General features: G+C 61.7%; 4 protein-coding genes across 7 annotated transcripts; 3 read left to right on the top strand and 1 right to left on the bottom strand.

Annotated features, from left to right (window-relative positions):
- The first annotated feature begins 126 nt into the window (after positions 1 to 126).
- ATXN7L2 (ataxin 7 like 2) lies at positions 127 to 5,804 on the top strand. 4 transcript variants are annotated; one of them, XM_090124647.1, is made up of 11 exons: positions 127 to 252; positions 1,341 to 1,406; positions 1,489 to 1,593; positions 1,686 to 1,836; positions 1,921 to 2,204; positions 2,659 to 2,741; positions 2,893 to 3,131; positions 3,216 to 3,393; positions 3,485 to 3,606; positions 4,136 to 4,952; positions 5,391 to 5,804. In XM_090124647.1, the coding sequence occupies exons 1-11, from the start codon at positions 129 to 131 to the stop codon at positions 5,403 to 5,405; spliced, it is 2,184 nt and encodes a 727-aa protein (XP_089980773.1). In that variant the 5' UTR covers positions 127 to 128; the 3' UTR covers positions 5,406 to 5,804. The 4 variants fall into 4 exon arrangements, with proteins under 4 accessions (XP_089980773.1, XP_089980772.1, XP_089980775.1 ...); XM_090124646.1 differs by having other exon boundaries at positions 128 to 252; positions 1,338 to 1,406; XM_090124649.1 differs by lacking the exon at positions 127 to 252 and adding an exon at positions 395 to 747.
- A 249-nt stretch (positions 5,805 to 6,053) lies between these two features.
- On the bottom strand, positions 6,054 to 9,335 carry AMIGO1 (adhesion molecule with Ig like domain 1). Its single transcript, XM_031608587.2, has one exon. It carries the CDS (start codon positions 8,042 to 8,044, stop codon positions 6,566 to 6,568), a length of 1,479 nt encoding a protein of 492 aa, XP_031464447.2. The 5' UTR covers positions 8,045 to 9,335; the 3' UTR covers positions 6,054 to 6,565.
- A 2,264-nt stretch (positions 9,336 to 11,599) lies between these two features.
- On the top strand, positions 11,600 to 14,015 carry GPR61 (G protein-coupled receptor 61). The gene is made up of 2 exons (XM_031608588.2): positions 11,600 to 11,787; positions 12,421 to 14,015. The coding sequence occupies exon 2, from the start codon at positions 12,595 to 12,597 to the stop codon at positions 13,945 to 13,947; it is 1,353 nt and encodes a 450-aa protein (XP_031464448.2). The 5' UTR covers positions 11,600 to 11,787; positions 12,421 to 12,594; the 3' UTR covers positions 13,948 to 14,015.
- A 784-nt stretch (positions 14,016 to 14,799) lies between these two features.
- Positions 14,800 to 27,185, top strand: GNAI3 (G protein subunit alpha i3). The gene is made up of 9 exons (XM_031608512.2): positions 14,800 to 15,047; positions 19,333 to 19,375; positions 19,480 to 19,621; positions 20,125 to 20,282; positions 22,900 to 23,028; positions 25,089 to 25,218; positions 25,388 to 25,541; positions 25,926 to 26,118; positions 26,189 to 27,185. The coding sequence occupies exons 1-8, from the start codon at positions 14,930 to 14,932 to the stop codon at positions 26,114 to 26,116; spliced, it is 1,065 nt and encodes a 354-aa protein (XP_031464372.1). The 5' UTR covers positions 14,800 to 14,929; the 3' UTR covers positions 26,117 to 26,118; positions 26,189 to 27,185.
- Positions 27,186 to 27,501: the final 316 nt, after the last annotated feature.

Genomic DNA, 27,501 nt, shown 5'->3' with positions numbered 1-27,501 from the left:
CTGCGCCGCCCGTGGGGCCGCGGGGGGGCGCGCGGCGCATGCGCGGGGGCGCGCGCGCGGGGCGGGGGCGGCGGCGGCGGCGGCGGAGTGGGGGGGGGGCGCGCGCTCCCGCGGCGGCGGCGGCGGCGATGGCGGCGCGTGGGCGCGCGGCGGCGATGGCGGCGGCGGAGCGGCGGCTGCCGAGCGTGGACGAGTTCGCGGGGCAGAGCTGGAGCGCATGGGTGGAGCGGGCCGGGCCGCCCGCAGAGCCGGGTGAGGGGGCGGCGGGCCGGGAGGGGGGGGAGGAAGGGGGGGGTGGGGGTCGCTCCCGGGGTTGGGGGGGGGTCACCGCCAAACGGGGCCGCGCCCGCAGCCCGCGCCGCCCCGCACCTCCCCGCCCCCGGGCGCGGAGAGCGGCGGGCGCCCCGCGACGGGCGGTGGGAGACGCGCAGCGCGTCCCGCAGCGGAACCGGGGTGCGGGTGGAGGCGTGCGGGGAGCGGCGATCCGTCCCGCCGGTGCACCGTCCTGCGGTCACCGGGAGCGGGGTGCGCGGTGCTGCACGGCCGGGGGGAACGGGGATCCCGCGCGATGGAGCTGCGGGCGGCCGCTGTGACACGGCTGGACAGCGCCGGGCGCACGGAATGGCATCGCCGAGAGGGACGGCGAGCCCGGCGTGGCGCAGCCGGGTACGAGTGGGCGCCCAGCATGGCGTGGATGGACGGCACTGGGCACCCCGGATGGCATCGCTGCAAGAGGCTGAGTGCCCGGTATGGCACGGCTGTGCACAGCTCGGTGCCCGTATGGCACAGCTGGACGGGACCGAGTGCCCGTTGTGGCACAGCCAGGCAGAGCTTGGTGCCCAGCTGGGTGGCACTGAGCCCCCGGCGTGGCACAGCCAGACGGGATCGAGTGCCCAGCGTGGCACAGCTGGATGGGGTGGCTGGGGACACGTGGGCAGTCAGGACAGGTGCTGCTGGCACGGCTGGGGGCACACGGGTGACCCGGCCCCAAGATGGGCTGACCCCACATCCCTGCTCAGCCCCACACGTGGCAGTGGGGCACTGCTGGTGGCTTCAGGCTCTCGGTGCTCTCTGCACATCACAGTGCCCACTCTGTGCCACCAGCTGTCACGGGGTGCAGCCGGGTGCCACACGTGGCACTCCCTCATTCCGGGGCTGAGCTCTGGATTCATCCTCGGGTCTGATTTTAACCTTTGTAATTGTCCTTTTAATTGCCCTGGCAGCACCGGCCGGTGTGTGGCAGCAGGGGGATGCAGTGGCTGCAGAGAATTTGGGCAGACAAGGCAGAGCTGAGGCCGGCACAGCTCAGCATATTGATGGTGGGATTCTGTTCCCAGCAGGGTTGGAGCTGGAGGAAAGCAGCAAGGGGAGCAAGAAACTGGACGCCATGACGCTGATCAAGGAAGGTAAACTCCTCGTTTTGGGGCGAAAACCCCCTGTTTTGGGGCTGCACAAAGCCCCGGTGCCTGACCCACCTCCACCCCACAGACATGTCCATCTTCGGCCACTGCCCTGCGCATGATGAGTTCTACCTTGTGGTGTGCAACCACTGCAGCCAGGTGGTGAAGCCTCAGGCCTTCCAGAAGCACTGCGGTGAGCTGGGGGGGGGGGGGGCATAGAGGGGGAGGGATGGAGGGGGGTTGTGAGCCCGGTGGGGGGCTGATGGAGGGCTGTTCCCTGGACAGAACGGCGCCACGGCCCGCTCAGCAAGCTGTACGCCAAGTGCCACGCCGTCAACGGGCAGCCGGCGGGCAAAGCGCTGCGGGATAAAGGGCAGGGAGCGCGCAGCAGGGCACAGCCACTGCCAGAGAAAGCACAGAAGGACAACAACCTCTGGTGAGCACAGCTGGGGGGTCGCCGTGCCCCCCGCCTCCCCCACGGTGCCGCCCGCCCCCCTCTGACCGCCCCGTTTCTCCCCAGCTTGTTCATGCCGGTGGTGAACCTGGAGAAGATCCCCAGCCTCCCCAAAGCGGAGGGGCTCAAAGCGACCCCCAAAACCCCCCCCAAAGCGCCCGCTGCACCACCTGCCTCCAGCCCCGCTGAGCCCCCGGGGAGACCCTCCCCCACGCTGCCTCCGCCGCCCAAAGAGCCCCCAGGGGCCGGGGGGGACCCACCACCACCAACTGCCAGCCCTGTGCTCAAAGCAGGGGAGAAAGAGCCGGGGGTCTGCAGGCCACCCCCCAGGGCCCACAAGAAGCTGACACGTGAGTCCTGCGGTGCTGCAGGCTGGGGGGGGACGGGGTATTGCTTTGGGGGAGGTGATGGGACAGGTAACCGTGTCCCTCCGTGCCCAAAGGTGGGCTGTGATCCCAATGGCACAGCTTGCGGGGGGGGGAGCCTGCAGTGCTGGGCCTCATGTGGGGTGGGAGGGGTGGGGGGCTGTGGTTCATTGGGGTCTGTGGTCCATGGGGGTCTGTGGTCCATGGGGGGATACCATCCATGGGGGAATGAGGTCCACGGGGGCTGCTGTCCATGGGTGGCTGCTGTCCATGGGTGGCTGATGTCCATGGGGGGCTGATGTCCATGGGGGGCTGATGTCCATGGGGTCCTGCCTTGGCTCCGGCACACTGGGGGTGTGAATGCTGCTGTGGGGGTCATGGTGAATGCTTTCCCCCCCCCCCTTTCCCCCCTACATCCCACTGCCTTGTGTGCCCGCAGGGAAGGAGTGCGACCTGAACCGGCAGTGCGGCGTGCTGAACCCCGACACCAAGAAGGTTTGCACCCGCCTGCTCACCTGCAAGGTAGCACCGTGAATCCGTCCTGGGGGGTTGCATGGCAACGGGGTTTTGCCCTTCTGGTAGCGGGTGTTGGGATGGGGGGGGGGTTTCCTACCCAAAAGGGGACGCGTGGGAAGGGCCCTCGTGGTGTGACCCCCCCATCTTCACCCTACAGATCCACTCGGTGCACCAGCGGCGCGAGGTGCAGGGCCGTGCCAAGGACTTTGACGTGCTGGTGGCCGAGCTGAAGGCCAGCTCCCGGCGTGAAGCCCCAAAAGAAAAAAGCCCCCCCAGCAAGGACCCCCCCGGCACCGAACCGCCCGCCCCCCCTGCGCTGCCGCAGCCCCCCGCCGCCCCTCCCGGCGCATCGCCCTGCCGCCCCAGACCCCCCCACGCCCACTGCCCGCCCCCCAGGTGAGCACCCGCCGTCCCCCACCGCTGTCCCCCCCCCTTCCCAGCCGCGTCCCCCCCATCTCTCACCACCTGCCTCCTGCACAGGGCTCGGCTCTCCTCCGACAGCGACCCCGAGGAGGGGGATGGGGGGCTCTTCCCCTTCCCCCTGCCCAAGGAGGGGGGCAGTCGGGGGTCCAGCGAGGACAGCGAGGAGGAGGGGGCTGCAGAGGACGCCCACCGCCCTGACTGCCACTACGCTGCCCGCCCACCGCAGCCTCAAGCGGTGAGTTGGGTTGGGTGCCCCCCGCTGCAGTGTGGATGGGGGGGGTCACCCGGTCTGACCCCCCCCACACTTTCCCCCATATCCCTCATAGTTCTGCACCTTTGGGAGCCGCTTGGTCAGCCCGGGCTGCTACGTCTTTAACCGGAGGCTCGACCGCTTCTGCTCGGCGCTGAGCTCCATGCTGGAGAGGCACCTCAGCTCACACATGTGGAGGTAATGGGGGGGGGGCTGGAGGGGCTGGGGGGGCTGCAGAGTTCACCTGGTGTTCTGCTGCACGGTGTGCTGGGGGCATAGAGCTGTGGGTTGGGTGCTGTGGGCTGGTGGGGCTCCCAGAGGGGAGGGGAGTGGTGAGTTGGGGGGGTCCCATTCAGGAAGAGAGCAGAGATGTGTGTGGGGGTCACACTGGGCAAGGGAACAGATATTGGGGAGGGGTCCTATATGTGAAAGGGGCAGTGAGAGGGACCCAGGCGGTGGTGACTGGGGGATCCTGTTGGAAGGGAGCAGAGATATGGGAGGCTCCTGTCTGGCTGTGAAACAGTGATGTGGGGGGGTCACATCACACCAGTGATGTCAGAGCGATCCCATCCATGGAGAGGACAGAGATTTGGGGGTGAGGTTCCATGCAGAAAAGGCACAGTGACACGGGGGGGCTCCAGCCGTAGCATGAATCCGGGGGGGTTCCTCCATTGAAACTCAGCCTTTTGGTGCTCCCCATCTCACCACCCCTCTCCCCCCCCCACAGGAAGATCCCTCCGGCCGCCGACCCGCAGCTCCCCGCCGCCCCGGCCCCCCCCAGCCCCGCCGGTCCCGCCGCTCCGACCCCCCCGCCTCACTCTCGGACCCCCCCGACGCTCACCGGTCTCCGGGACGGCCGCGTCCCCGCCGGCATCAATTACACGGTGGGATCCCCGCACGCGGCCGCCGCCTGCAGCCAACCGGAGTGCGGGGGGGGCGGCAGCCAATCCATCACCTCCCCGCTGCCGGCCAACATCCCTTCGCCCTCCTTCAGCAAGTTGCCTTCCACCAAGGCCAGCAAATCCTCCCGAGCCAAGGAAGCGGCCGGCGGGACGGAACCGGATTCCGTCGCCCGTAAACGCAAACAGCCCCTGGGGGCGGCCGCCAGCCCCCCCTACAAACGGACCTGCACCGGGGACGGGGCGAAAAGCAAAAACCCCGCCTGCCAGGTGTCGGCCCCCCCCGGCAAGACGAAAACCACCGCGGTGGCAGCGCTCAACGGCTCGGCGTGTGCGGGCGGCAGGCTGAAACGAGCGCTGCCCCCGGACTGCCGCCCCCCCCTCAGCGCCGCTCCGGAACCGCGGGGCTCTCCGTTACACGGGGCCGGGATCCCCCCGCCCCCCCCTCGCTGCATTTCGGAGGATGAGGTGAAGAAACGCAAAAACTCGGCCACGTATTGCCGACCCTCCAAGCCCAAACACGCCGCCCCCCCGCCAGCCCCCCCGCCCGCCCCGAGCCCCGCGCCCCCCGACCTGGGCTGCTCCGTCCGTAGGAAGAAACCGGGGAGCGCCCTGAGCTTCGAGGAGAAGCGGAGCGTCCTGAAGGTAAGGGCCGGGGGGGGGGGCGGGGGGGGGGCACGGGGCGCCGGGGGGGTTATGGGCGCAGCCCCAGTTGTGGGTGTTGGGGGTTCATCCACGTGTGTGGGAAATGGGGGTGGGGGGGAGGACACCGGGCGCAGCATCACGGGGTGCCCTGAACGGCAGCTTGTCCAGCATTAAGGGGAGGGGGTGGAGGGGGGGCGGGCACCATGCGGACCCTCCGGGGACACCCGCATCAGCCGCGGGTTGGGGACCCAGCAGTGTTTTGTTGGGCACCCGCACCCCAACCTGAGGACACCGTTTGGGGCACAGAAGGGACCCTCTGGGGCCGCCCCGTCCTTGGGAGGGGGGGGGCACAGCGTGGGGCTGAGCTCACACAGCGGCTGACCACCCCCCCCCCCTTCCCTTCCCTTTACTCTTCCCCTCCCCACCTCCATCCCGCAGTCCAAAGCCCATTAACGGAGGGTTCGGGGGCTTCCACCGCCGCCCGGGGTCGCTGCGCATCACGGAGCCCCGAAGCGCCGCCGGGAAGCGCCGAGGAGACAAAAAAAAAAAAACACAAAAAAAAGAGAAAAGGAGAAGAAAAGGGAAAAAAAAAAAAAACACCACCACCACCACAAAAACCCAACAACAAAACGTAACCTCCAGAAAAATACCTCAAGACTCTGATCCTGTTCCGTTGCTGCTATAAACCAACCCCCCGGGGAGGGGGCGGCTGCGCCCGGGGGGGTGGGGGGGGTCTCCGTGCAGGACTGACCGCCGGGACCGCGGGTATTTATAAGGATTCCTATCGCTGTTTCGGTTCGGTTTGGGTTTTTTGTTTGTTTGTTTGGTTGGTTTTTTTTAAAAAAAAGAGAAAAGGAGAAATTGGTGTCGTGTGGGTGCGTGGAGGGGGGGGGGCGGGAAGGGGGAGCAGCGGGGGGGGGCTGTGCGGTGTTTGGGACCCACGTGGGGGATTTGGAGTCCAATGGGGGATCGGTTGGTCCTGGTTCACCGAGGGGCTGCGTGTCCCCAGGAGCCCCCCGGGTCCGACAGCGCGAAGCCCCGCCCCGTCGGTGGGACCCCCCCCCCCGGGGGGGCAGAAGGGTGCGGGGGTCTCCGGTGCGTTGTGAGACACGAGTGGGGAGCGCACGTTTCTTTATTGTCGCCGATGCAGCAGCGCGGCGCTGGCTGAAGCTGAGGACGCGGACATGGGGGGGGCTGTGGGGGTCAGGTGTGGGGTGGGGGTGTTTCCCACCCTGGGATCCCCTGCGTAGGGGGCGGCTGCGCTCCCCCCAGGACGGCCCCAAGGAGGGGGGGCTCAGCTGGCGCTGTGGCTCAGAGGAAAGGGGCTGCGCCCCATTTCTCCCCCCCGCCGTGGCCTCGGGGGGGTCATGCTTCCCGGGGGGGGGAGTCATGCGTCACGATCAACATGCGGGAGGCAGCGCTGTGCGGGGGGGGCATCCACGCAGCAGGGACCCCCGTGTGCTTGGATGCTGTCACTGGCGGGGGTCCCACGGCACCCAGACCCCCGGGGGGGGGGGGGGCTCCACGTCACAGCATCCCCACCGCAGTCCTCACATCCCTTGTGCTCTGCAGAGCCGGCGGGGGGGTGGGAGCGTCCACACCGTGCCCCTCCCCTACACCACGATGGGGGTGTCGGAGAACACCGAGCTGACCGAGTCTGGATCCGACACCTTCCTCTGCGCCCGGGGTCCCTCCCTCGGTGCCCCCCCCACCACCGCCGCCATCGGTGGGCTCCCCCCGGCTTTGTACCTCCCGTTCTGCCCCCCCGGGGCGGCGCGGTGCCCGGCGATGCGGGGCCTTGGGGGGGGCGGGGGCTCCCCGACGGCGTGGTTGGGGGTAGCGCTGAGCACGGAGGAGTTGAGGCTGTCGTCTCGGGGAGGGGCGGGCGGCTTTTCGGCGGCGCGGCAGCAGCAGCGGCACGGGGTGAGGTACAGATAGATGAGCACCAGCACCACGCTGAGGATGCAGCCCACCAGCGTGGTGTAGGCGGTGTTGAGGCCGTCGTGGGGGCCGTGCAGGGTGAAGTTGTGCACCAGCAGCTCCACGTAGAGCGTCTCGTTAAAAGCCGGACCCGACACGCGGCACGCGTACGTCCCGCCGTCCTCCGGCCTCAGCGCCCGCAGCTGCAGGCTGCCGTTGGCCAGCACGGCTGCGCTCCCGTTGCCGCCCTCCTCCGTCACCCTGTCCCCCCCCGGCGTCACCCAGTGGCGGCCGTGCGCCGCCCGCAGGCGGCTGTCGCAGCCCAACGTGACGCTGTCCCCCAGGTACGCCTCCAGCACGGCTTCTTTCGCCTCGCTGCAGTTGAGCAGCTCTCGGGAGCCCAATTCCAGAATGGCCACCGGCGCCCGGTTCGGCGCCGACGGCAGCTGGCACCGCAGCTCCTCCTGGAAGTCCATGACGGCGCTCAGCCGGCGGTGGCGGCCGCGGGCCAGCAGCTGGAAGAGCGGGCAGTCGCAGCCCAGCGGGTTGCCGTGCAGGTAGAGGCGGTCGCGCAGCCACGCGGGCAGCGCCTGCAGCTCGGCGGCCGGCAGCGAACGCAGGCGGTTGGAGGAGAGGTCGAGCAGGGAGAGCTGAGCCGGGCGGCTGCCATCGCGGAGCAGCTCCAGAGGGAAGCGGGCGATGTGGTTCCGCCCCAGGTAGAGCTTGCGGAGGCGGCTCAGGTTGTCGAAGGCGGAACGGTCGACGGCGGAGATCTCGTTGTTGTAGAGCAGCAGCACCTCCAGCTCGGGGAGGTCGCTGAAAAGGTTCTCCTCCAACGCGCGGAGGCGGTTGGAGGACAGGTCCAGGTGGCGGAGGTGAGGGACGTGGGTGAAAGCCTCGGTGGAGACGAAAGCCAGGCCGTTGTGCGCCAGCAGCAGGGCGTGCAGGTGTGCCAGGCGGCCCGGCGCCCAGTCGGCACGCAGGCGGCTGATGTTGTTGTGGCTGAGGTCCAGCACGGCGGTGAAGCGCGGCAGCGGGGTGGGAACGGAGCTCAGAGCAGCCTGGGAGCAGCTGAGGATGTTGGAGGCGCAGACGCAGCGCGTGGGGCAGCTCCCGGCCGACGGCACCGCCAGCATCGCCAGCATCACCAGCACCGCGCCCGGCACCGCCATGGCACCGGGGGTGGGGGGTTGGGAGGTGGGGTCACGGCGTGAGGCAACGCAGCATGGCACGGGGTCACAGCTTTGGCCACCCGATGTCACAGCTGGAAGAGCCTCGGTCACCGCAGTGTCACTGCTTGGAGGTGTCCTGCTCAGCCAGTGTCGCTGCCTTGGGTGGCTTGTGGTCAACCAGGGTCGCAGCGTGGAATGGCCTCGGTCACCCAATGTCACCGTGGTGGCTTTGATAAGCCAGTGTCACAGCATAGAATGGCCTTGGTCACCCAGTGTCACCGTAGTGGCTTTGATAAGCCAGTGTCACAGCATGGAATGGCTTCAGTCACCCAGTGTCACTGCCTGGGGTGGCTGTGGTCAATCAGTGTCACAGCGTGGAATGGCCTTGGTCACCCAATGTCACCGTAGTGGCTTTGATAACCCAGTGTCACAGCTTGGAATGGCTTCAGTCACCCAGTGTCACTGCCTGGGGTGGCTGTGGTCAATCAGTGTCACAGCGTGGAATGGCCTTGGTCACCCAATGTCACCGTGGTGGCTTTGATAACCCAGTATCACAGCATAGAATGGCCTTGGTCACCCAATGTCACCGTGGTGGCTTTGATAACCCAGTGTCACAGCATGGAATGGCCTCGGTCACCCAGTGTGACTGCGTTGGGTGGCTGTGGTCAATCAGTGTCACAGCCTGCCTGCCACCTGGTCAAGCAGTCGCAGCACAGAGCAGCTTTGCTCACCCAATGCCACTGGGGTGGCTTTGGTCACGCAGTGTCACAGCATGGAGGTGACAGCATGGAGGTGTCCTGCTCATCCAGTGTCACTGCCTGGGGTGGCTGTGGTCAATCAGTGTCACAGCCTGGCTGTCACCTGGTCAGGCAGCCGCAGCACAGAGCAGCTTTGCTCACCCAATGTCACCGTGGTGGCTTTGGTCGCACAGTGTCACAGCACGGAATGACCTCGGCCACCCAACGTCACCGCACCGGATGGCTCTGCTCACCCAGCAGCGCAGCCCGGGCCGCTTTCGGTCCCGCGGTGTCACGGCACCGGGTGGCTGCGGTCCATCGGCGTCACGGCGGCGCCGTCCCAGCCGGGCAGCGGCAGCTCGGAGCGGCTCCGCTCACCGCCGTCGCCACGCGGATCCCCCCGTTATCACCGCGCACTGCGGCCGTGCCGGTGCCGTTACACCGCGGGTCGGTTCCGTTCCTCCCTCCGCCGCTCCGGGCCCGGTACCGCCGCACCACGTGACCCAGCCCGGCCCCGCCCCCCCGCGGAGGATGCTTCACCCCCCCCACCTCCGCTCCCGCCCCCCCCCACCCCCACCCCTCCGTGTATTACCGGAGCCCGCGGCCGGGCCGAGGCGAAACGAACGGAGCGGAGCCGAACCGCGCCGGAATGAGCCGAGCCGAGCCGAGCCGAGCCGAGCCGAGCCGAGCCGAGCGGCGCACCGCGCTGCAGCGCCCGCGCCCCGGGACGGCGCTCAGGGGGCGGAACCAGCGCGGCGACCCCCGCGCACGGCGCGTTCCCATTGGCTGTCGCCCCTCAGCCCGCAGCCAATCGCGGAGGCGTCCGCTTAACCCCTCGGAGCCCGGCCCGGCCCCGTCATCTCCATCCCATCCCATCCCCAGCTCCAGCCGCACCCCAATCCCCATCCCTGCCCCGTTTCCAACCCCGTCTCTATACTCATCCCGTCCCCATCCGCGTTCTGTCCCTGTCCCCGCTTCTGTCCCTATCCCATCTCAGTCTCTATCCCCGTTCCCACCTCCATGCCATCCCTATTCCCATCCCAGTATTCATCCCATCTCCATATGTACCCCATCCCATCTCCATATGTACCCCATCCCATCTCCATATGTACCCCATCCCATCTCCATATGTACCCCATCCCCATCCCATCCCCTTTCCCAGCTACCTCGCATCCCCATCCCTGCCCCCCATTCCCATCCCCATCCCTATATTCGTCCCATCTCCATCCACACCCCATCCCCATCCCTCTTCCAGTTCCTTTCCCTCTGATTTTGGACTTGAAATAAATAAATACCGCCATTTCTGTCCCCATCCCACCTCTATCCCCGTCCCCATTTCTATCCCTATCCCAACACCATCTCCATCCCTGCCCCCATCTTCACCCCGTCCCAATCCCCGTCCCTATTTCCATCCCCCTCCCTATATTCATCCCCATCTCCATCCCACCCCCCCAATCCCACACCACCTATGCTGAACCATCACCCCCAGCCATACTCCCCCCCCTCCCCCCCACACTGAGACCACCCCCCATCCCATAGAGCCACAGCAACCCCCATCCCACCCCCTCCCACCCCCTGTACCACCCCACACTTGGGGTCACCCCCACCCGGGGTCCCACCGAGGGGCACCCCTGGGTGCTGCTGTGGGTGATGGTGGATGGGGGGGGGGGAGGAGGGGCCGCAGCCCCGTGACGCGCAGTGCTGGCTCTGCCTCCCGGCTGTATTTTTAGATGCAAACATTTGTGCCACATTATTATTTTATTTCTTTCTTTTTTTTTTTTTTTTTTTTTTTTGTGGGTCCAAAATTAGAGGGAAAGGAGCTGGAACAAACAGCGCCGTGATGATGCAGCTCTTTATTTGCGGGGGGGGAGGGAGGGGGGGGCTGCAATTAAAGGGGAGCCCTGCAGTGCAGAGCGGGGTGTTCCCAAGGTCCCACCCCCCCCCCACCTCCCCACCTCCCTCCCTACTGCTGCTATCACCGCAGCCCCCCCCACCCCACCTCCCCCCACCCCGGGCTGTGGGGGGGGGGGATTCTGTCTGTCCTTTGGTCGTCCTCAATTTCTCTGCTGTAATCCAGGCGTTAATCCCTGCCCTGCATCCCGCCCCCCCCCCCCCCCGGGGCGGAGGGGGGGGCTTGGAGAGGGGGGCAGTGCTGGGTGCTGCAGTGCTGGGGTCCCCGTGCCCCACAGACCCCCCCCCTCCCCAGCACCGCAGTGGGTCCGGCAGTGCTGTGGGTGGGCACTCACACTCTGTGCCTCAGTTTCCCCATCGCTCAATGGCTGTGGGTTCAAGTGGTTCATTGCGGGGGGGGGGGGGGACACCTACGAGCCCGTCCCCATTCCGTGCCCCACAGCCCTTGTGGGCACCGATCCCGTGTCCCCCCCACCATAAACCCCATCCTCACAGCAACACCCCCATCCACACAGTGATCCCCCATCCTCATAACAGCACACCAAGGCCCACAGTGACCCCCCCGTCCCCACAGTGACCCCCCATCCCCACACTCACCCCCCCATCCCCACACTGACCCCCACCCCCCACTCCCTCTTCATTCTCACAGAGACCCTTCCACCCCCCTCTCGTACCCACAATGACCCCCCCAGCCCCGCAGTGACCCCCCCATCCTCACCAAGACCCCCCCCAGCCTCACTAGGGGGAGCTGGGAGAAACGAAGCACGGGGATGCTGGGGGCTGCGAGCAGCCTGCATCCCTCCCCCGATCGCATCCCACCCCCCCGATCGCATCCCACCCCCCATCCCTTGGGGCCGTTGGACATAGCCACTCCCCCCTCCCCCCCCTCTCCCCCCCCGGGCCCGGTTCCCCGTTCGGTGGCGGCCCATTTTGGGGCCGGGGGCTCCCGGGGCGGTGCGGTTCGGGCGGGAGGCGTTTAGGACCCAGCAGCCGGGCGGTGCGGGAGCATCTCTCGCCGCAGCGGCTCCAGCACCGGCCCCGGCTCCGAGCATCTCCCCGCCCGGCCCCGCTTCGGGCCCATGGAGCCCCCCCCCGGTAGGTAACGGCAGAGCGATGCCCGGGGTGCTCGCGGTGTGGGGCGGGGGGGTCCCCGATGCGTGGTCGTGCAGGGAGGGGGCACCTCCTGCACCCCGATCCATCGCTGCGCTCGGGGATCCCCCCACACCCAGCGGAAGGGGAGACCCCCAGGGTGGGGATGGGAGGTTGGGGGGCTCCGGAAGGTCCCCCCCCCCAACCCCTCCCTGTCCCTGCTCACCCCGCGGTGCCTTTGCAGCTTTTTCTGGGGGGTGGGACCCAGCGGGGAGGGGCAGAGGTGCGGGGTTATGTGCGGCCCTCCAAGAGCAGAGGGGTCGCCGGGGTGGTTCTGGTGCAGCCCCACGTGGTCCCTGGGCTCTGGGTAAAAATGCAGCTTTTGGGGATGAAACCACGGAGTTTGGGGGTTTTAGCCCCAGAATCGCTCATTTTGCAAGGCAGGAGGGTTTTCCTTGGAGGAAAAAGAAAAAGGGGGGCGGGGTTGGGGGAGGTCTTAATGCAGGGTGTCACAAGCGTGCAGGGGACAAGGGGGGGTTGCACCTGGGAGCCACAGCGGAGCCGTGACCCCCACCCGTGGTCTCGTGGGGTCCCAGTGTCCCCATTGTGCCCCCCTCTGACGGTTCCCCTTCCCCGCAGCCCCACAGCTCTGCCCGGTGGAGAGGAGCAGGGAGCTGAGTGGTGCTTGGCGGCACCCCTGGGTGCGCTGAGCACCTCAGGACCCACCCCGCAGCGGGGCAGCAGCGGCCATAGGGCCATCGGAGCACCCAACGATGCCCCACAGCCCCGCACTGTCAGCCCCAAGGATGGGTGATGGGCCACAGCATGGAGCCCTCCCTGCCCGCCCTATGGGGCTGGAACGGCTCTAGGGCAGCGCGGGCGCTCCAGCCCTCTCCAGACCCCATGCCCCCCAACGGCACGGCCGACAGCAAACCCAAAGACGTGGCTTCCAAATCGGTGGGGCTTTTCTTCATGCTGCTCATCGACCTGACGGCCATCGTGGGCAACGCGGCCGTGATGACCGTCATCGTGAAGACGCCGGCGCTGCGCAAGTTCGTCTTCGTCTTCCATCTCTGCCTGGTGGATTTCCTGGCAGCCCTCACCCTGATGCCGTTGGAGATGCTGTCGGGTTCGGCTGTGTTTGACAGCCCCGTGCTGGGCGAGGCCATGTGCCGAGTCTACCTGTTCCTCAGCGTCTGCTTCATCAGCATGTGCATCCTCTCCATCTCCACCATCAACGTGGAGCGCTATTACTACGTCGTGCACCCCATGCGCTACGAGGTGCGGATGACGGTGGGTTTGGTGGTCTGCGTGCTGGTGGGCGTCTGGCTGAAGGCCGTGGCCACGTCGCTGGTCCCCGTGCTGGGCTGGTTGTCCCCCGACCGCCCTCCGCCCGCCGGCCGCGGCTGCTCCCTGCAATGGAGCCGCGGTCCGTACTGCAAGTTCTTCGTGGTCTTCTTCGCCACTTTCTACTTCCTCCTGCCCCTCCTCATCATCGTGGTGGTTTATTGCAGCATGTTCAAGGTGGCTCGGGTGGCCGCCATGCACCACGGCCCGCTGCCCACCTGGATGGAGACCCCGCGCCGGCGCTCCGAGTCACTCAGCAGCCGTTCCACCATGGTGACGAGCTCGGGTGCCCCCCGCACCACCCCGCAGAGGACGTTCGGTGGGGGCAAAGCGGCCGCCATCCTGCTGGCCGTGGGCGGCCAGTTCCTTTTCTGCTGGTTGCCCTACTTCTCCTTTCACCTCTACACGGCCCTCAGCGCACAACCCTTGGCCGGGCCGGCGGCCGAGACCGTGGTCACCTGGCTGGGTTACTTCTGCTTTACCTCCAACCCTTTCTTCTACGGGTGCCTCAACCGGCAGATCCGCGGCGAGCTGGGCCGGCTCCTCACCTGCTTCTTCAAGCAGCCCCCCGAGGAGGACCTGCGTCTGCCCAGCCGCGAGGGCTCCATCGAGGAGAACTTCCTGCAGTTCCTGCAGGGCACCGGCTGCCCCGCCGAGCCCCCACCGCCCCTCGACACCCCCAGCCCCAAGCGGGACCCGGCGCCCATCGATTTCCGCATCCCGGGGCAGGTCGGGGAGGACGGGGGCGAGGGGACGGAGCGGGGCAGCGGGGATGGGCTGTGCGTGCCGGCGGCCGTCGTGCCCAAAGCGGGGCTGTAGCGTCATCCTCGTGGCTCCGGGTGCAAACACGGCTGTAAGGGCAGAACGGTGTGGGTGCGTCGATGTGGGACGTGGGGGGAGGGAAGGGGGGGCCGGGGATGGGGGGTTGGGGGCCTCAGGTGGGGTCCTGCGTGTTGGGTTGGGGTCTCCACGTTGGGTTGGGGCTCAGTGTTGGGTTGGGGTCTCCATGCTGGGGGTGGGGTTTGAGCACCAGGGTTGGGGGCTGAGCCCCCACACGGCCGGTTCTGCGCCCTGAGCCCCCACCCATGGGTGCCGGGTCCGCCCAGCTCTCCTGGGTCCTGCGGACTTGGGGAGACCCACGTGGGATGGGAGGGGTTGGTGGGGCTCGGTGTGGGGAAGGGGCTGCGGCTTTGGGACGGGCACAGAAGCTCTCCTTGGGAAAGTGCCCCGCCCTGCACGGCCCCGGGACCGCGAGCTGTCGGATCGTGGCACCCCCAACTCAGGGCTGCGTAGACCCCACAGTAACCTCAAGACTACAACTCCCATCACGCCCCGCCGCACCGAGGCGGAAGTGCCGCGAGCCCCTCTACATCCCGTCGGGCACTGCTGCACCGAGGCGGAAGTGACGCGCTCCACCCAGCTCCCATCATGCACCGCTGTACCGTGGCGGAAGCGGCTCGCTACTCCCACTCCCATCATGCCCCGCAGCACCGAGGCGGAAGCGAGTCGATCCTCCCACTCCCATCATGCACCGCCGCACCGAGGCGGAAGCGAGTCGCTCCTCCCACTCCCATCGTGCACCGCCGCACCGAGGCGGAAGTGCTGCTCCCAGCAGGCCGCGCGCGGGCGGCGCTTCCCGGCGTGCTCCGCGGGTAACGGTCGCGGCGGGCGGATATCCGGCGCCGCCTGCGGGAGCCGCCCCGGCTGAGGGAGAGGTGCGGCTCGGCTCCGCTCCGGCCTTTCTCTTCTCGCTCCGTTCTCCGCCCGGTCCCGGCCCGGCGGCCGCCGCCCCGCCGCCGCCATGGGCTGCACGCTGAGCGCCGAGGACAAAGCGGCGGTGGAACGGAGCAAAATGATCGACCGCAACTTACGGGAAGACGGCGAGAAGGCGGCCAAGGAGGTGAAGCTGCTGCTGCTGGGTGAGGAGCGGCCGGGCCGCGGGGAGACACGGGACGGCGCCGCGGGGTCCGAGCGATCCGCGGCCCTTCGGAATCCCCGGCAGCGCCGTCAGGCCGTGCGGCAGCGCTGCGCGGGGCGGCGTTTCGAGGCGCGGCCGCTCCCCGTTGCTGCGCTCGGCCCGGCCCCGCCGCTCCTGGTGCGTTGTTCGATAGCGGAGCGATGGGCCCGGTGTGCCCCGTTCTGCTTAACGGCGCTTCTGCTTTCCGAGCGCCGCTCCTCCCGTCAGCGCTGCGTTTCCTCGTTCGCTGCGTTCCCTCCTGGGGGTTTTGTGGCGGTCGGCGCAGCGCTTTGTTCTCGGGGGCTTCGCTCTGTTTTGAACGACGCCCGCGTGTTGGCAGGGCGGAGCGGCGCTGCTTTGGTGTCTGCAGGTCCGGTTGTTTCCCCGGGGCCGTTTTGGGGCTGTCCGACCTCATCGGCGGGTGGTGGAGGTGAGGGAGTATCCAGGAGGCGGACAGAGATCCATGAACGCAGAGCTCAGGTGGGGCTTGGGAGGCACAGCAGGGCGCTTTGGGCGCCGGGTGCCTTTAGAAACAGCTCTGCTGTGCTTTTTGGGTTACTCCAGAGGAGCTCTATGGAGCAATGGGACGCAGTGTGACACCGGAGCAGGGCTCTGTATTGTGTTTCACTTAAGGAACGGCTGCTCAGATCAGGTTCACACCTGGCCCACATCCTCAAGCCAGCTTTCAATCCTTCCACTCAGTTTTGTAGCCATCCGAGGGCTGGTGTTCCCCTAACATGTGGGCGAAGCAGGGCAGCTGAGTGCTGGAAGAACAAACAGCCTTCAGTGCCACAGCACGGAGCGGATGGAAAAGTTCCTGAGCTTTTTCCATTGTTTGAGCAAGCGTTTTTCTTCAGGCTGTGGTACTGAGATGCCCTGGATAAGCAGTGTCTCGTGTCATTAAGTTGTTGTTGGAGCCCATGCGGCGGTTTATGTAACCAGAGCAGTGCTCTCACTGTTGTGCTGATGCAGTGAAGTCGAGCAGAAATGTATTTCTTTAGAGCTAAACTTTGGGCACCACTCAGAGCTGTGGCCTCGTTTGGGCTGAGCAGAGCGATGGAGGTGAGGGGAGTGCTTACACACAGTGCTGAGGGCACAGCGAGTGTTGTGTGTGTGTGGGCAGGGCTGCTTGGAGCCCATTCTGAGCCCCATTCTGTGCTGAACGCAGCCTGGTTTCTCTGTTTGCCCCTGGGCCAACACAGCTCTGCAGGCAGCAGCATGTCAGTGTAGGAACCTTTGGGGTTTTCCAGCTGGGATGAGCACAGAATGGAGCACAGGTGCTCACCTGGGTGCTGTCCTGCACTGTGTTGTGTGGGGCTGTGTGTGATGTGGAGGCACGTGGTGCAGCAGTTGGCTGGGGTTTGGATGTTTTGTACAGTTATCCCAAAGGGACAAAATAACAAAAATCCAGCATTTCTGTTCAAATAGCTTTAATCTGCAGCACTGCCCGAGCAAGCAGCAAACTTGGCTGCTGCTGGATCCCTCTGCTCTTCCTGAAGCTCCCCCCCACCCTTCTTGCCCACGCTCACCACGAGCTGCTCTGTGCAGTGCTGTCACCTTTTGTTCCCAGAGGCCGATGCTGTCTCTGGTTTCATGTTTTCTCAGTTGCTGTTTGCATCACCTTCTCTCCCCACTGTGTCGGGGTCGGCTGCACAAACAGCGAGCTGAGAGCTGGGGGTGATGTCCTGCAGCTCTGCTTTGGGCTCCATAGGAACCCAAATGCTGTCACTTTCATCAGCATCCCCTGCTGTTAGCATTGCTGCTCTGTGTAACGGGGCCATAAGTCATGTTTGAGCTTTGATTTGGTTCTGGCCGTGGAGTGAAGCAGCTGTGGGTTGGTTTGTTGGGTTGCTAAAACAAAAACAAAGAAGATGGCAAAAAGTTGGAAGGGTTCACGTGGCTTGGTGCTGTCTCCCAAGTGCAGGCAGCCCCAAAACACTGTGCCTGGAGCTGTGAGTGTGAGACTGGGGAGGAGAAGGGAAGGAATGAAGCGAGCACAGCTCAGGTGAGCTCTGTGTAACCCGCTTGGTGGTGTTGTCATGGCATAATTACCTCTGGTAGCATTTTGTCACTCAGCTGGTGTGGGCTCAGCGTGGGCTGAGGGGCAGAGAAGGGCTGTGGTTGTGCTGCTGGAACCACAGGGGTGGGGGAAACCCCACAACAGTCTGCAGCTTCCCCTACAATAGCTGAATGTGGGAGGTGCCATAGGGAGAAGCATAGGGTCTGTGCTCCTCCCAGGGCTTTGGGCTGTGGGGTTTGTTTGGGTGAAGGGATCAGCACCTCCAACTTCTCTACAAGGTGGGGGGGTTCAGCTTTAAGTGTTTCCTGTTCTTCTTCCCTGCTTGTGTTTCTCCAGCAGCCCTAAAGAGGGGATGTGCTTTGTGTGCTGTTTGTCTCCTCCTTAAGGCGTGAAGGGGAGGAGGCAAAACGAAATGGAATTTCACTGCTCTTAGAAGTTGAATCCCTTTGCTTTCCAGACACGGGAGTGTCATGATGAGCTCCAACGTGGTAACACCTCAGCCTCAACTGAGGGCAGATGGATTTGAAATGGCACCCTGAGCCCGGAGCAGCATCCCTGCTGTCTGTGCTGTCATCAAGGGGGTGGGTGAACCCAAAGCCAGAGCAGAGCAGTGGGCACTGAAAGGACATTGCCTGCAGGAGAGGGGCTGTGTGTCCCCAAAGGAGCAGAGCCTTTTGTTGTGCCATGTTTGAGGTTTGGAGGTGTGACCCAGCAGTGCACACCCTGTGTCTGACACCCTGCCAGGCCGTGGAGCCGCCTCACATCGGCTCTCTGTGATCACTGAGGGCTGTCAAAACATTGCACTGCTTGTTTGCTTTGCAGCTCGCTCAGAGGAAACACTCCTTCAGCATCAAAATGACCTTGTGGGGTGATGGGAAGCTTTCTGTTGTCATTGAACGCAGCAGAAGGAATCCTGGTCAGCACCTTGGGTGCACTGGGAGAGTTGGTGGTGCCCTCAGTCAGTCCCAGGCAGCCGTGGCCCCTTCCCAGGGCTCAGTTTGGCACAGCTCAGCACTCAATGGGCCGTTTGTGTTGGCTGTTGTGTAACTGCACAGACAGCAGGCACTGTGTGTGCCGTGTCCCCATGTCCTCACAGCTCCGTCAGCTCAGGGGGTCGGGGGCAGAACCAGGGATGAGCAAGTGAGAACACATTGCTGCCAGCTGCCCTTCTTTCCTGCATGTCTGATGATCTTAAAGGGAGTTCCTTCTTCCAGCAGAGCTCCCTGTGCTGGTAGTGGGGCAGCTCTGTGTCACCACACGGTGTGTGTGCTGTGGCACTGCTGGTTTTGTGTGTGAGTCACGTCACCAAATGCAGCTCAGCATCATCCTTTAGTGCCTGCAGCACACCCAGCCCTGGGGCCGAGTCCTGCAGCTGGTGAGTGCAAATCGTGTGCTCTGCAATTCAGTGGCAGGAAAATCTGTGGCAGGATCCCCTTGCTCTGCAGGTGGGAGCTCAGCCCCCCCCTGAGCTGTGCTGAGGCCTGGCAGCCAGCTTGGGTGCTGGGAAATGATGGAGAGAAGAAGCTGTGAACCAATATGGTGTGTGCTGTGGGTGCGCCATAGTGGTGCTGGGAGCTGTGGTGTGGTTGGAGCAGGAAGCTGGGCTCTGCTGCTGACTCAAGCAGCTGAATTGCCTCTGCAGGCCTGGGCAGGTCTGTTCTCTGTGTTGTGCTGCAGCTTTGGTGAGATCCTGGCTCAGGATGCTTGCTGCTGCCATGGGAGTGGATGAGGGTCCTTGCCAATCCATTGTGGTGTTCCTTCTCTGACACAGTAACACATTTCTGGGCTTTAATATCTTTAAGCTGCTCCACCTGGGTCAGTGAGAGCAGTTTGTGCAGCTCTGCTTCCTTCCCACACCACAGGGGTTGCTCTGAATTGGGCTCTCTTTGTACAAACACCCTGAGAGCTGTGGCTGCACTCAGCTGCTCACTGGGGACATTGCTTCCATCTCTCTCTGTCAGAGAAATCTGCACCCCAGTTTTTTGCCTTTGAGGCATTCCCTGCTGTCTCTGCTCTGCTGCACGGTTGGCAGCATGCTCTGGGAACTCCACACTTCTTTTGGAGCAGGTGAACACTCACAGTGTCAGCATCTGTAAGTGAAACCAGGGGATGATGGCAGCGAGGCACCCCAAACCCTGCAGCCCCCCAGCTGGGAGCACACAGAGGCAGCCCGCCTTTGTTCCTCCCTTCACCTGCTTGCTAACTGCAGTTTGTTTGTGCTTTTCAGGTGCTGGAGAGTCTGGCAAAAGCACCATCGTGAAGCAGATGAAGTAAGTGAGGGTGCAGGCGTTGAGCTGCATTGCTGAGCAGGGAGCAGCAGTGCTCTCCTGTCCTTCTGCTTTGGCTTAGGAATGACAGCTTGGTTTTCTTCCAGGATTATTCACGAGGACGGCTACTCGGAGGAAGAATGCAAACAATATAAAGTGGTTGTCTACAGCAATACTATCCAGTCCATCATTGCCATCATAAGAGCCATGGGAAGGCTAAAGATAGACTTTGGGGAAGTTGCCAGAGCAGTAAGTACTTCACTGATTTCCCTTAGTCTGTGCTCCAAATTGTGTTAATGAGTGCTGGAAATTCGGTGTGTGGCGCTCACAGTGGGGCTGTGTTTGCCACAGGGTGCAGTAATGGGAGACCTCTCATCATCTGCAGTCTGAGTGCTCAACAGAAACCACAAAGGAAAAAACGCCCCTATAGCAGCTCATGTTGCAGAAGCAGAACAGAAGCAGAGCATGGGGAGCTTCAGGTGGTCCCTGCAGCGTGCAGGGCGGTCTGTGTGCCACGTCCACCCCCTGCTTTGTGAACCTGTAGAGATGTGAGGTCTCACACTGAGGCTCAGAGCAGAATCCTGCATGCTGGGGGCAAACAGCAGAATCCTGATCAATGCGTGCCATCTCGTGATGAAACGCTCGATTAGGAAATCAGGCTCCCTCGTCTCTCAGCTATTGCAGCAATCTTTAAACTTGTAACCAGTTCTGATTTCCTTTTTAATCTTCCCCCCCACCCCCTCTCCCTGCAGGACGATGCCCGCCAGCTGTTCGTGTTGGCTGGAAGTGCAGAGGAGGGGGTGATGACGGCCGAGCTGGCTGGAGTGATCAAGAGGCTGTGGCGGGATGCTGGGGTGCAGGCCTGCTTCAGCAGATCCAGGGAGTACCAGCTGAACGACTCTGCCTCGTAGTAAGAGACCCTTTGGGCCCTTCCCATAGGCTGGGGGTGGTGGCAGTGGGGTGGGCAGGCAGGAGCTGTGCTCTGCCTGCAGGCACAGCATGGCTGTGAGCGATGTGACAACCAGTGTGAGGAGGGCAGCTGCTGCTTCTGTACCAAAGCAGTTCCTCTCTCTGTTCAACAATTTCTAACCAAAACAGCTGTTGCTTGCTTCTTTTTGGCAAAAGCTGTGTGTTTGCTGCTTTGTAAACCCAGGAAGAAGGATGGCTGTGGGGTGGGTTGTGCTTCCTGGTGGCTGCCTGAATGCTGTGCATGGTTTGGCCAAGTTGTAAGCCTCTGAAAAATTAGTTTGGAAATGCTTTATAGAAACCTTCAGATGAGTCACAGATCGGTTCCCTGCAGGCTCTGTCTGCACAGAGCACATTTTCTTGCTTATTTTCAAGCTGCATACTTCTGAAACTGTAACACCTCAGCAGAGGATGTTGAGTTTAGATCAAGGCAGGTGAGCTGACAGGAGGAGCATTTCTGAGATCCTTGCAGCGTGCAGGGAAGAAGCTTCAGATTCAAAGGGAGAAAAAAGAGTTGGGAATGAGAGAACAGATTCAATAGGAAGATGTGGGAGAGAAGAGGAAAGCTGGAGGGCTCTATGTTGGATCTTGGGCTGATGTGGGGCTGCAGGGGGAAGGGATGGTGCAGAGTCCTGCTGTTGTGTGCTGGTGCTGAGCCTTAGAAGAGCTGCAGAGGGCAGCAGGACAGGCAGGAGGCTGTCAGACTGCTTCTCAAGGACTGGCTGTTGTTAAAGGTGTGCTCCTGAACGTCCACATCGTGTCCCAGCTCTGTGGGGGCTGTGCAGGGACTGAACCCAGCACTGACCTGTGTGATCATTCTGCTGTGTCAGGGTTTGCTTCTATCTGAAGCCTGCAGGAAGTTGCCTTCAATCAGCACTGTTTTCTCAGTCAGTCACTAAGCAACACAGCAGTTAGGAAATGCTGCAGAGTGCAGTGAGGAGCTGAGCTGCTTCTGCAGCACCCTGCCTTGTTAATGCACAGAGTGAGCAATCAGCTGAGCTGCTACCCGGCGTGCAGCCCTGAGTGCCTCATCTCTGGTCTTGCACCCTCAGCTCCTTCACAGGCACTGCAGCCCTTCTGGTGATGGTGTGGATGCTGGCTTTTGTGCACAGTGCTCCCAAGGGTGCTTCACCTCTGCTCCTCTGCAGGGCTGAGGTCTCAGGGTTGGAAGCCTGCACCCTTTTGGTGTGACATCCCAGATGTCTCAATCTTGCCTCTCCTCCCTGCTCTCAGGCTCTGCCTGCTGCTCTGCCCCAGTGCCAGGGGCAGCCACTCATAACCAGCACTTTGTAAGAATCTCTTGGAGCCATTTTTGGCTTTGAAAGTACTCTTTTCAGCACTGAAAGGAAAAGTGACCCAACTGTTAAGAAAGCACCACTCTGGGGCTCACGTGTGTGTGGAACGGGGAGCTGTGCTGCACTCCCTGAAAGCACACACTGCAGAACATTGCTGCTGCTGGCAGTGCTGCAGTGAGATGGACGGGGTGATGCCAATGGGGATGGAGCCATGGATCCCAGCACCCACAGCTACTGACCCAGGGCCTGGGAAGGCTCAGAGCAGCAGCAAGGCAGACACGAGTCATGCTGTGGGCTTTTAGTCAGCATTCTGTGCCCAGAGCCTCATTTGAGGGCATAAAGGAAAGAAAACAAAAGAACAAAATCCACCCTTCTTGCAAGCTTGTGTTTACCCTATGGTGTCAGAGCATGGGAAGTAGCTGGCTCTGTAAACATGAGGATGCAAGGTGGGGAAGCAGTGTTGCAACCTCAGCCTACAGAGGAAGCCTGGTGGCAAAGGAGATTGCAGAAGGGCTGCAGGCAGTGCGGGGTGCAGTGCGGTCTGGGGAGCTGCTGTTAGCAGATCCTGAAACAATATTGTACAGCACTGCCTGCAGACCCTCAGGCTGTGCCTAGCTGTGGGTGATGAGTGCTCCAACCCACTGCAAGCTGCTTGGGTTTTATTGTGTTCCAGCAAGTCTGGATGTAGTGGAGGGCATCTGCTGCTGGTAGGCAGCAGGAGGAGGCTGTGACTGTGTGCTCTGGGCAGCCCTGACCACCTGTGTGTCCTCCCAGCAGCCACCATGGGGCACCCCTGGCTGTCAGCTGGCCTTGCTGAAGGGTGTGAATGAACCTGCCTGGTCTCTTTATGCTGAATTTCTTCCTGCTGGCTCGTTTGATGCATCCTTGCCCTTTACAGCGAGCTGCTGGATTTATTGCTTTGCACTTTGATGCAAAAAACCTTGACTGCTTTGAATTGCCCCAAGAGATAGCACTCTTGGCACAGCTCCTACAGCAGCAGCACCTCCTGCACTGCCCTGCTGCCCAGCACTGCTCCCAGCACACACTGCAAGGTCATGGGGGGTAGGGGGGGGTTGAAAAATTAAAACAACCCCCCCTGAGGGCAGACCCGTGGGACCTCGTGTCTGTTTGCTGCGTGTTTGAGGTCTGCGTTGTGGGCAGGGGATGAATACATTCAGTGATGACTTTCTTCTGCAGTTCATAAAAGATTCATAGCGAGAGCGCAGCCTAAAAAAAGCTCTCCTGGCGTTGTCTCTTCTGGTTTAGTTACCTGAACGACTTGGATAGAATATCCCAGCCGACCTACATTCCGACCCAGCAGGATGTGCTGCGCACCAGGGTGAAAACGACAGGCATTGTGGAGACACACTTCACCTTCAAGGACCTCTACTTCAAGTAAGCGAAGGGCGTTGCATCCTACGGGCTGCAGTGATTTCCTCGGTGCTGGGGGGGGTTGGAGGAGGATCCACACCCCCAGCAAAGCACCTCCTGAGCGCTGCTGCCTCCCCTTGTGCTGGCACTGCTCTCTGGTTTGACTTTTCTTTGCCTTCTTTTGTTCTTTGCAGCTGCTTTTATGTTGGACTCGCAGATACAGGTACTGGCTGCTTGTTCACAGGATCAGAACAGCAACAAATACTAAAAGGGCACTGATTCCTGGCTGCTGAGTTTGAGTGCAATCCCTTTATTTGATGTGGGAGATGAGGGGTTGTCCCTGAGGCCCTGGCCTGGCTCTGGGCACGTGGTGCTGCTGTGTGCACACAGGAGTGCTATGAGGGACTCCTAGCCCTCTGTGCCCCATGCCTGGCCATCTCCCAGCAGTGTCCTTGTCAGTGTGACCCACAGAGCTCCCTCTAACCTTACAGCAGCTGCTGGAGTGCAGCTGAGCTCCCTGCCCTTAGCACTTAGCCTTCCCTGCTGTGTGTCCCCATCCCAGCAGGCAGCCCCAGCCCTGGATGTAGGAGCACAGTGTTGTGTTGTGGGTGAGTTTCCCCTCATCCTCTGGCCCTGTTTTCAAGCTGTTGTTGCTCCAAGCCTCTAAATAAGCATTTACTGGCTTACTTTTAGCTTGTGTTTGAAAAGAGCTCTAGCAAAAATCCATGTGTTGCTTATAGAATGTGGTTTGCTTGCATGCCCTTTAGGAGAACAGTAGTGATTTGGCTTCTATCGTAACTTACAAATGGTTTTAGCAGAAGTGTTTTGCACCGTGGAGCTGTTGATATGGCTGCTGGTTCATCCAGGGAAGGTTTGTCTTCCATCACGATGTACTGGGATGTGTTTCCAGCTGCAGTGTGCAGTGCTCTTTAAGAAATCATTGTGTGTGGTGGATGGGGAGCCTGCTGGGGGCAGCAGGCAGGCTCCCTTCAGCATCACAGCCCTTCTGCTGGCTGCAGACAGGAGGCTGCTCCTTCACTGCCCTCCCAGAGACACGAGGTGTCTGTTGTGGAGGGATTTGCTCCACAAAGGAAAGCATGGAGTGGGAGCTGCCCATCCCCCTGTGATGGAGCTTGGTGTTAAGGCTCAGCTGTTAACAGTGAGCTGAGGTGGTCAAGGTGACTTGAATGTGGATCATTTCGAGGCCGAGTTGTCAGGGATGCCATTTCCTTCTGCATCTGTGCTAACAGCAGTTGTGGTGGATGGCAGGAGCTGAGCAAATAGCCTCTATCTGTGCAGAGATCTTCCTCTTTCCTTCTGGGAAGCAGCGGGCATTTGCCTTAAATAGAAGAGTGGAGTTAGCAGGGCTGCTCTTGTGGCTCTTTGCTTTGACGTCACTGCGTTGTGTTGCTTTTGGCCCACGCTGCACAGTGCCCCTCTTGTCTGCGTGTTTGCTGTGATAACAAATCCATGCTTATGATTTCTGTGGCTCTTGGATACGTGATGGATTGGAAGGTGCTGGGCAGCCCTGTGTCTCAGCAGAGCAGAGTGCTGCTATCAGCCAAGGTGCTGCAGTGTTCTCTCCTGCACTGGAGATTTGAACTGCAGCAGCTCACCTGTTTGTTTCTTTCTTTGTTTGCTTCCATACATAAAAGCATTTCTTGACCTCACGATGTTTTTCTACTCTGCTCTCAGCAGCAGTGTGCAGGTAGGTAGCCCTGCTCCACAGAAGCCTTTGTCAGGCTCAGTGTAAATGAACTGGAAGAGCTGATGTGAGTAGGTGTTTGGAGTCCAGTCAAGCAAACGGATTGTTGCTAAGGAAATGGGAGGCAGGGAACAAAACAAGCATGCCCTGGTGAATCAGCAGCTGATAGCTGAACCTCGAGTTGTTCTGCTGAAATGGCTCTGAAGAGAATCAGAGCCCGGTGGGGTTCTGAGGGAGGGGGGCTCTGGGTTGCTCCCAGGCTGTGTGCCTGGTTTGCCCTGCACCCCGCTTGTCTGGAGGCCCTTCCATGAGCCTCCCCCACCTGCTGTGTCGGGGCAGAGCTCTGTGTGGGCTCTCAGTCTGTGCTGTGCCTCTGCAGGATGTTTGATGTCGGTGGGCAGCGGTCGGAGCGGAAGAAATGGATCCACTGCTTTGAAGGTGTCACAGCAATCATCTTCTGTGTGGCCCTCAGCGATTACGACCTCGTCTTGGCTGAGGATGAAGAAATGGTACAGCATGGGGGAGTTATGGGGGGTCTCCAGCGCCTGGCTGGTGGCCCTGGGGCTAGAAGCAGGCTGTGCCATGCTTGGTGCTGTAGTCTGGTCCTCGTAAAGCCTGTCTGCCCTCTGAATAACTCTGCACTGATGCATCGCCCTCTTCCTTCATTCTGCCTTTCAGAACCGGATGCACGAGAGCATGAAACTGTTTGACAGCATCTGTAACAACAAATGGTTCACAGACACCTCCATCATTCTTTTCCTGAACAAGAAGGACCTGTTTGAGGAGAAGATTAAGAAGAGCCCACTAACAATCTGCTACCCAGAGTACACAGGTGGGGATACACACAGATGGGGATGGCCTCTCCTGTCTCCAGGCTCAGGTGGAGCCTCTGCAGTCTGGGGTTCTGTCCTGTGGCTGTAGCTCTGTCCATGGGGTGCATGCTGGGCAGCCCAGCCTGTATCTGTTCGCTCAGGGGGATGTGGTGGTGCACAGCCCGTGGGTGGTGGTTCCTTCTGGGTCTCCTGGGGGTGTGAGGTGTGCTGCTGACACCTCACCCAGCTGAGATCAGCGGCTGGGAGCAGAGCTGAGTTTGCAGGGAGGGGTTAACGGTGGATTTGGTTTGGAGCTGGATGAGGCAGATGGCTGCGAGCAGCTTAAAAGATCTGTGTAAAAACACAGTGCTGTTCACTGAAGTGAGGGACCTGATCTCTGCCAGGCTCCAACACGTACGAGGAGGCGGCTGCCTACATCCAGTGTCAGTTTGAGGACCTGAACAGGAGGAAAGACACCAAGGAGATCTACACACACTTCACCTGCGCCACCGACACCAAGAACGTGCAGTTCGTGTTTGACGCCGTGACAGACGTCATCATTAAGAACAACCTGAAGGAGTGTGGGCTCTACTGAAGGTAAAGCAGAGGGGTGTGGGGCTGGGCTGGGCTGTGCTGCTCCCTCTGACGCTCGCTGCTCTCCCTGCAGTTCTTACAGAGCACCCTTGGGAGAAGCAGACTTTGCTGCCTCGTGGGGACAGCGGCATGAGCGGGACCAGGGGGCTGAAAGCAGCATGCAGAATCGTCGCGTTCTTTAGCACAACCTTCTGTATTAGGGACCTTTGAATCGATAGGGGGTGTTGAGGTTGGGTCAGGGCAGAACAGTGGGACTCTGCATCGCCCTGACGTCGTCTGGATGGCGTGACCCAAACGTGTACAGCTGTTGTGGAGTTGAGGTGCTGGGTTCCAGGCCTTCCATATGTAGCTTTCTCTCTTTCTTTGGTTACCAAACCACCACTAGTCTGTTTTTAAGGTGTTTTGTTTCGTTATTTTTTTTTTCCATTGAGAAAACTATAACTTTACTAAACTGTCTTTCTTTCTTCGCAAAAGATTCTTGTTTTAAAAATAAAACCAACAGAAACTATCACTGATCTATGCACACGTGAGCAGATCGTGCCCGAAGCATTCCTCTTAGCAGGAACTCTCTGTTTTTAACACTTGCTGTGGTCAGAACTCAATATTTCTGCAATGTCTTACAGGCCGTAGCGTTGGCCCGTTGTGCTGTGAGGTGTTACCCCGCTCTGTGTGGCTTTGGCCACGTGTTGGTAGCACACAGTGAGGGCAGGAGCAGTGCTGATGGGTTAACGCTGCTCATGGTGAACACACTGAGCTCTGCACTGCTGGAGGCCGTGTGCTGTGACACAGCCTTTGTGCACAGTGCTCTGTTTTTGGCAGTTTGGTGAAGGGCACGCCGTGTTCTGCATTTACCACGGCCTTTCTGTGCAGGGTCTGTATGGACAGCATGCCTTTACTCTGTATATGTGGTGCCAAATCCCTCTTTGCCATCGTTTTCCCTGTAGTAACGTTCATACCCCATCAGTCCATTCCTTTGCTGAACCATCACCTCGGGGCTCTTTCTCCCGGGTTGTCATTGTGTACAGTTCTGATCTGTTGTAGCTGTTGGCAGTATTAAAATGGTGAGTGAACAGTTGGGTCCTTTCCCTCCTTTGTGCCTCGTTCTGCTGCTCTCCCTGCGCTGTGCTTATTGGGTGTGGGGCTGTGTGTGGGGCAGGGGTTGGTGTGTCTCAAAGCCCGTGGGATGAGGACCACCCTGCTGTGATGTGGGAGCAGCAAGAGGTGTGGGGACCCACCCGGGGTCCACCAGCTGTGCCTCCATCCTTCAGCACAGGAGAAACAAGACATCCATTCATGCACATCTCTTTATTTTGTTGGTTTGTTTTTCCTAAGTGAAGCTGCACCGATGACTGCAGTGAACACCGAGAGCATACAGGGTTTGTCTAC

This window comes from Phasianus colchicus, chromosome 25, assembly GCF_987193195.1.
Source record: "Phasianus colchicus chromosome 25, bPhaCol1.hap1.1, whole genome shotgun sequence".
In the NCBI taxonomy this organism is placed as follows: domain Eukaryota; kingdom Metazoa; phylum Chordata; class Aves; order Galliformes; family Phasianidae; genus Phasianus; species Phasianus colchicus.
Note: the sequence above shows the minus strand (reverse complement) of the source record. Positions and strands in the feature narration are given on the sequence as shown.

Excerpts from the sequence above, each read along its gene's own strand:
- GNAI3 (XM_031608512.2), top strand. The coding sequence starts at position 14,930 with ATGGGCTGCACGCTGAGCGCCGAGGACAAAGCGGCGGTGGAACGGAGC. Across the intron at positions 15,048-19,332 it reads GGTGAAGCTGCTGCTGCTGG|GTGCTGGAGAGTCTGGCAAA; the intron begins GTGAGGAGCGGC and ends TGTGCTTTTCAG. Across the intron at positions 19,376-19,479 it reads ACCATCGTGAAGCAGATGAA|GATTATTCACGAGGACGGCT; the intron begins GTAAGTGAGGGT and ends GTTTTCTTCCAG.
- GPR61 (XM_031608588.2), top strand. The coding sequence starts at position 12,595 with ATGGGCCACAGCATGGAGCCCTCCCTGCCCGCCCTATGGGGCTGGAAC.
- AMIGO1 (XM_031608587.2), bottom strand. The coding sequence starts at position 8,044 with ATGGCGGTGCCGGGCGCGGTGCTGGTGATGCTGGCGATGCTGGCGGTG.
- ATXN7L2 (XM_090124646.1), top strand. The coding sequence starts at position 129 with ATGGCGGCGCGTGGGCGCGCGGCGGCGATGGCGGCGGCGGAGCGGCGG. Across the intron at positions 1,407-1,488 it reads CATGACGCTGATCAAGGAAG|ACATGTCCATCTTCGGCCAC; the intron begins GTAAACTCCTCG and ends TCCACCCCACAG. Across the intron at positions 1,837-1,920 it reads CAGAAGGACAACAACCTCTG|CTTGTTCATGCCGGTGGTGA; the intron begins GTGAGCACAGCT and ends GTTTCTCCCCAG.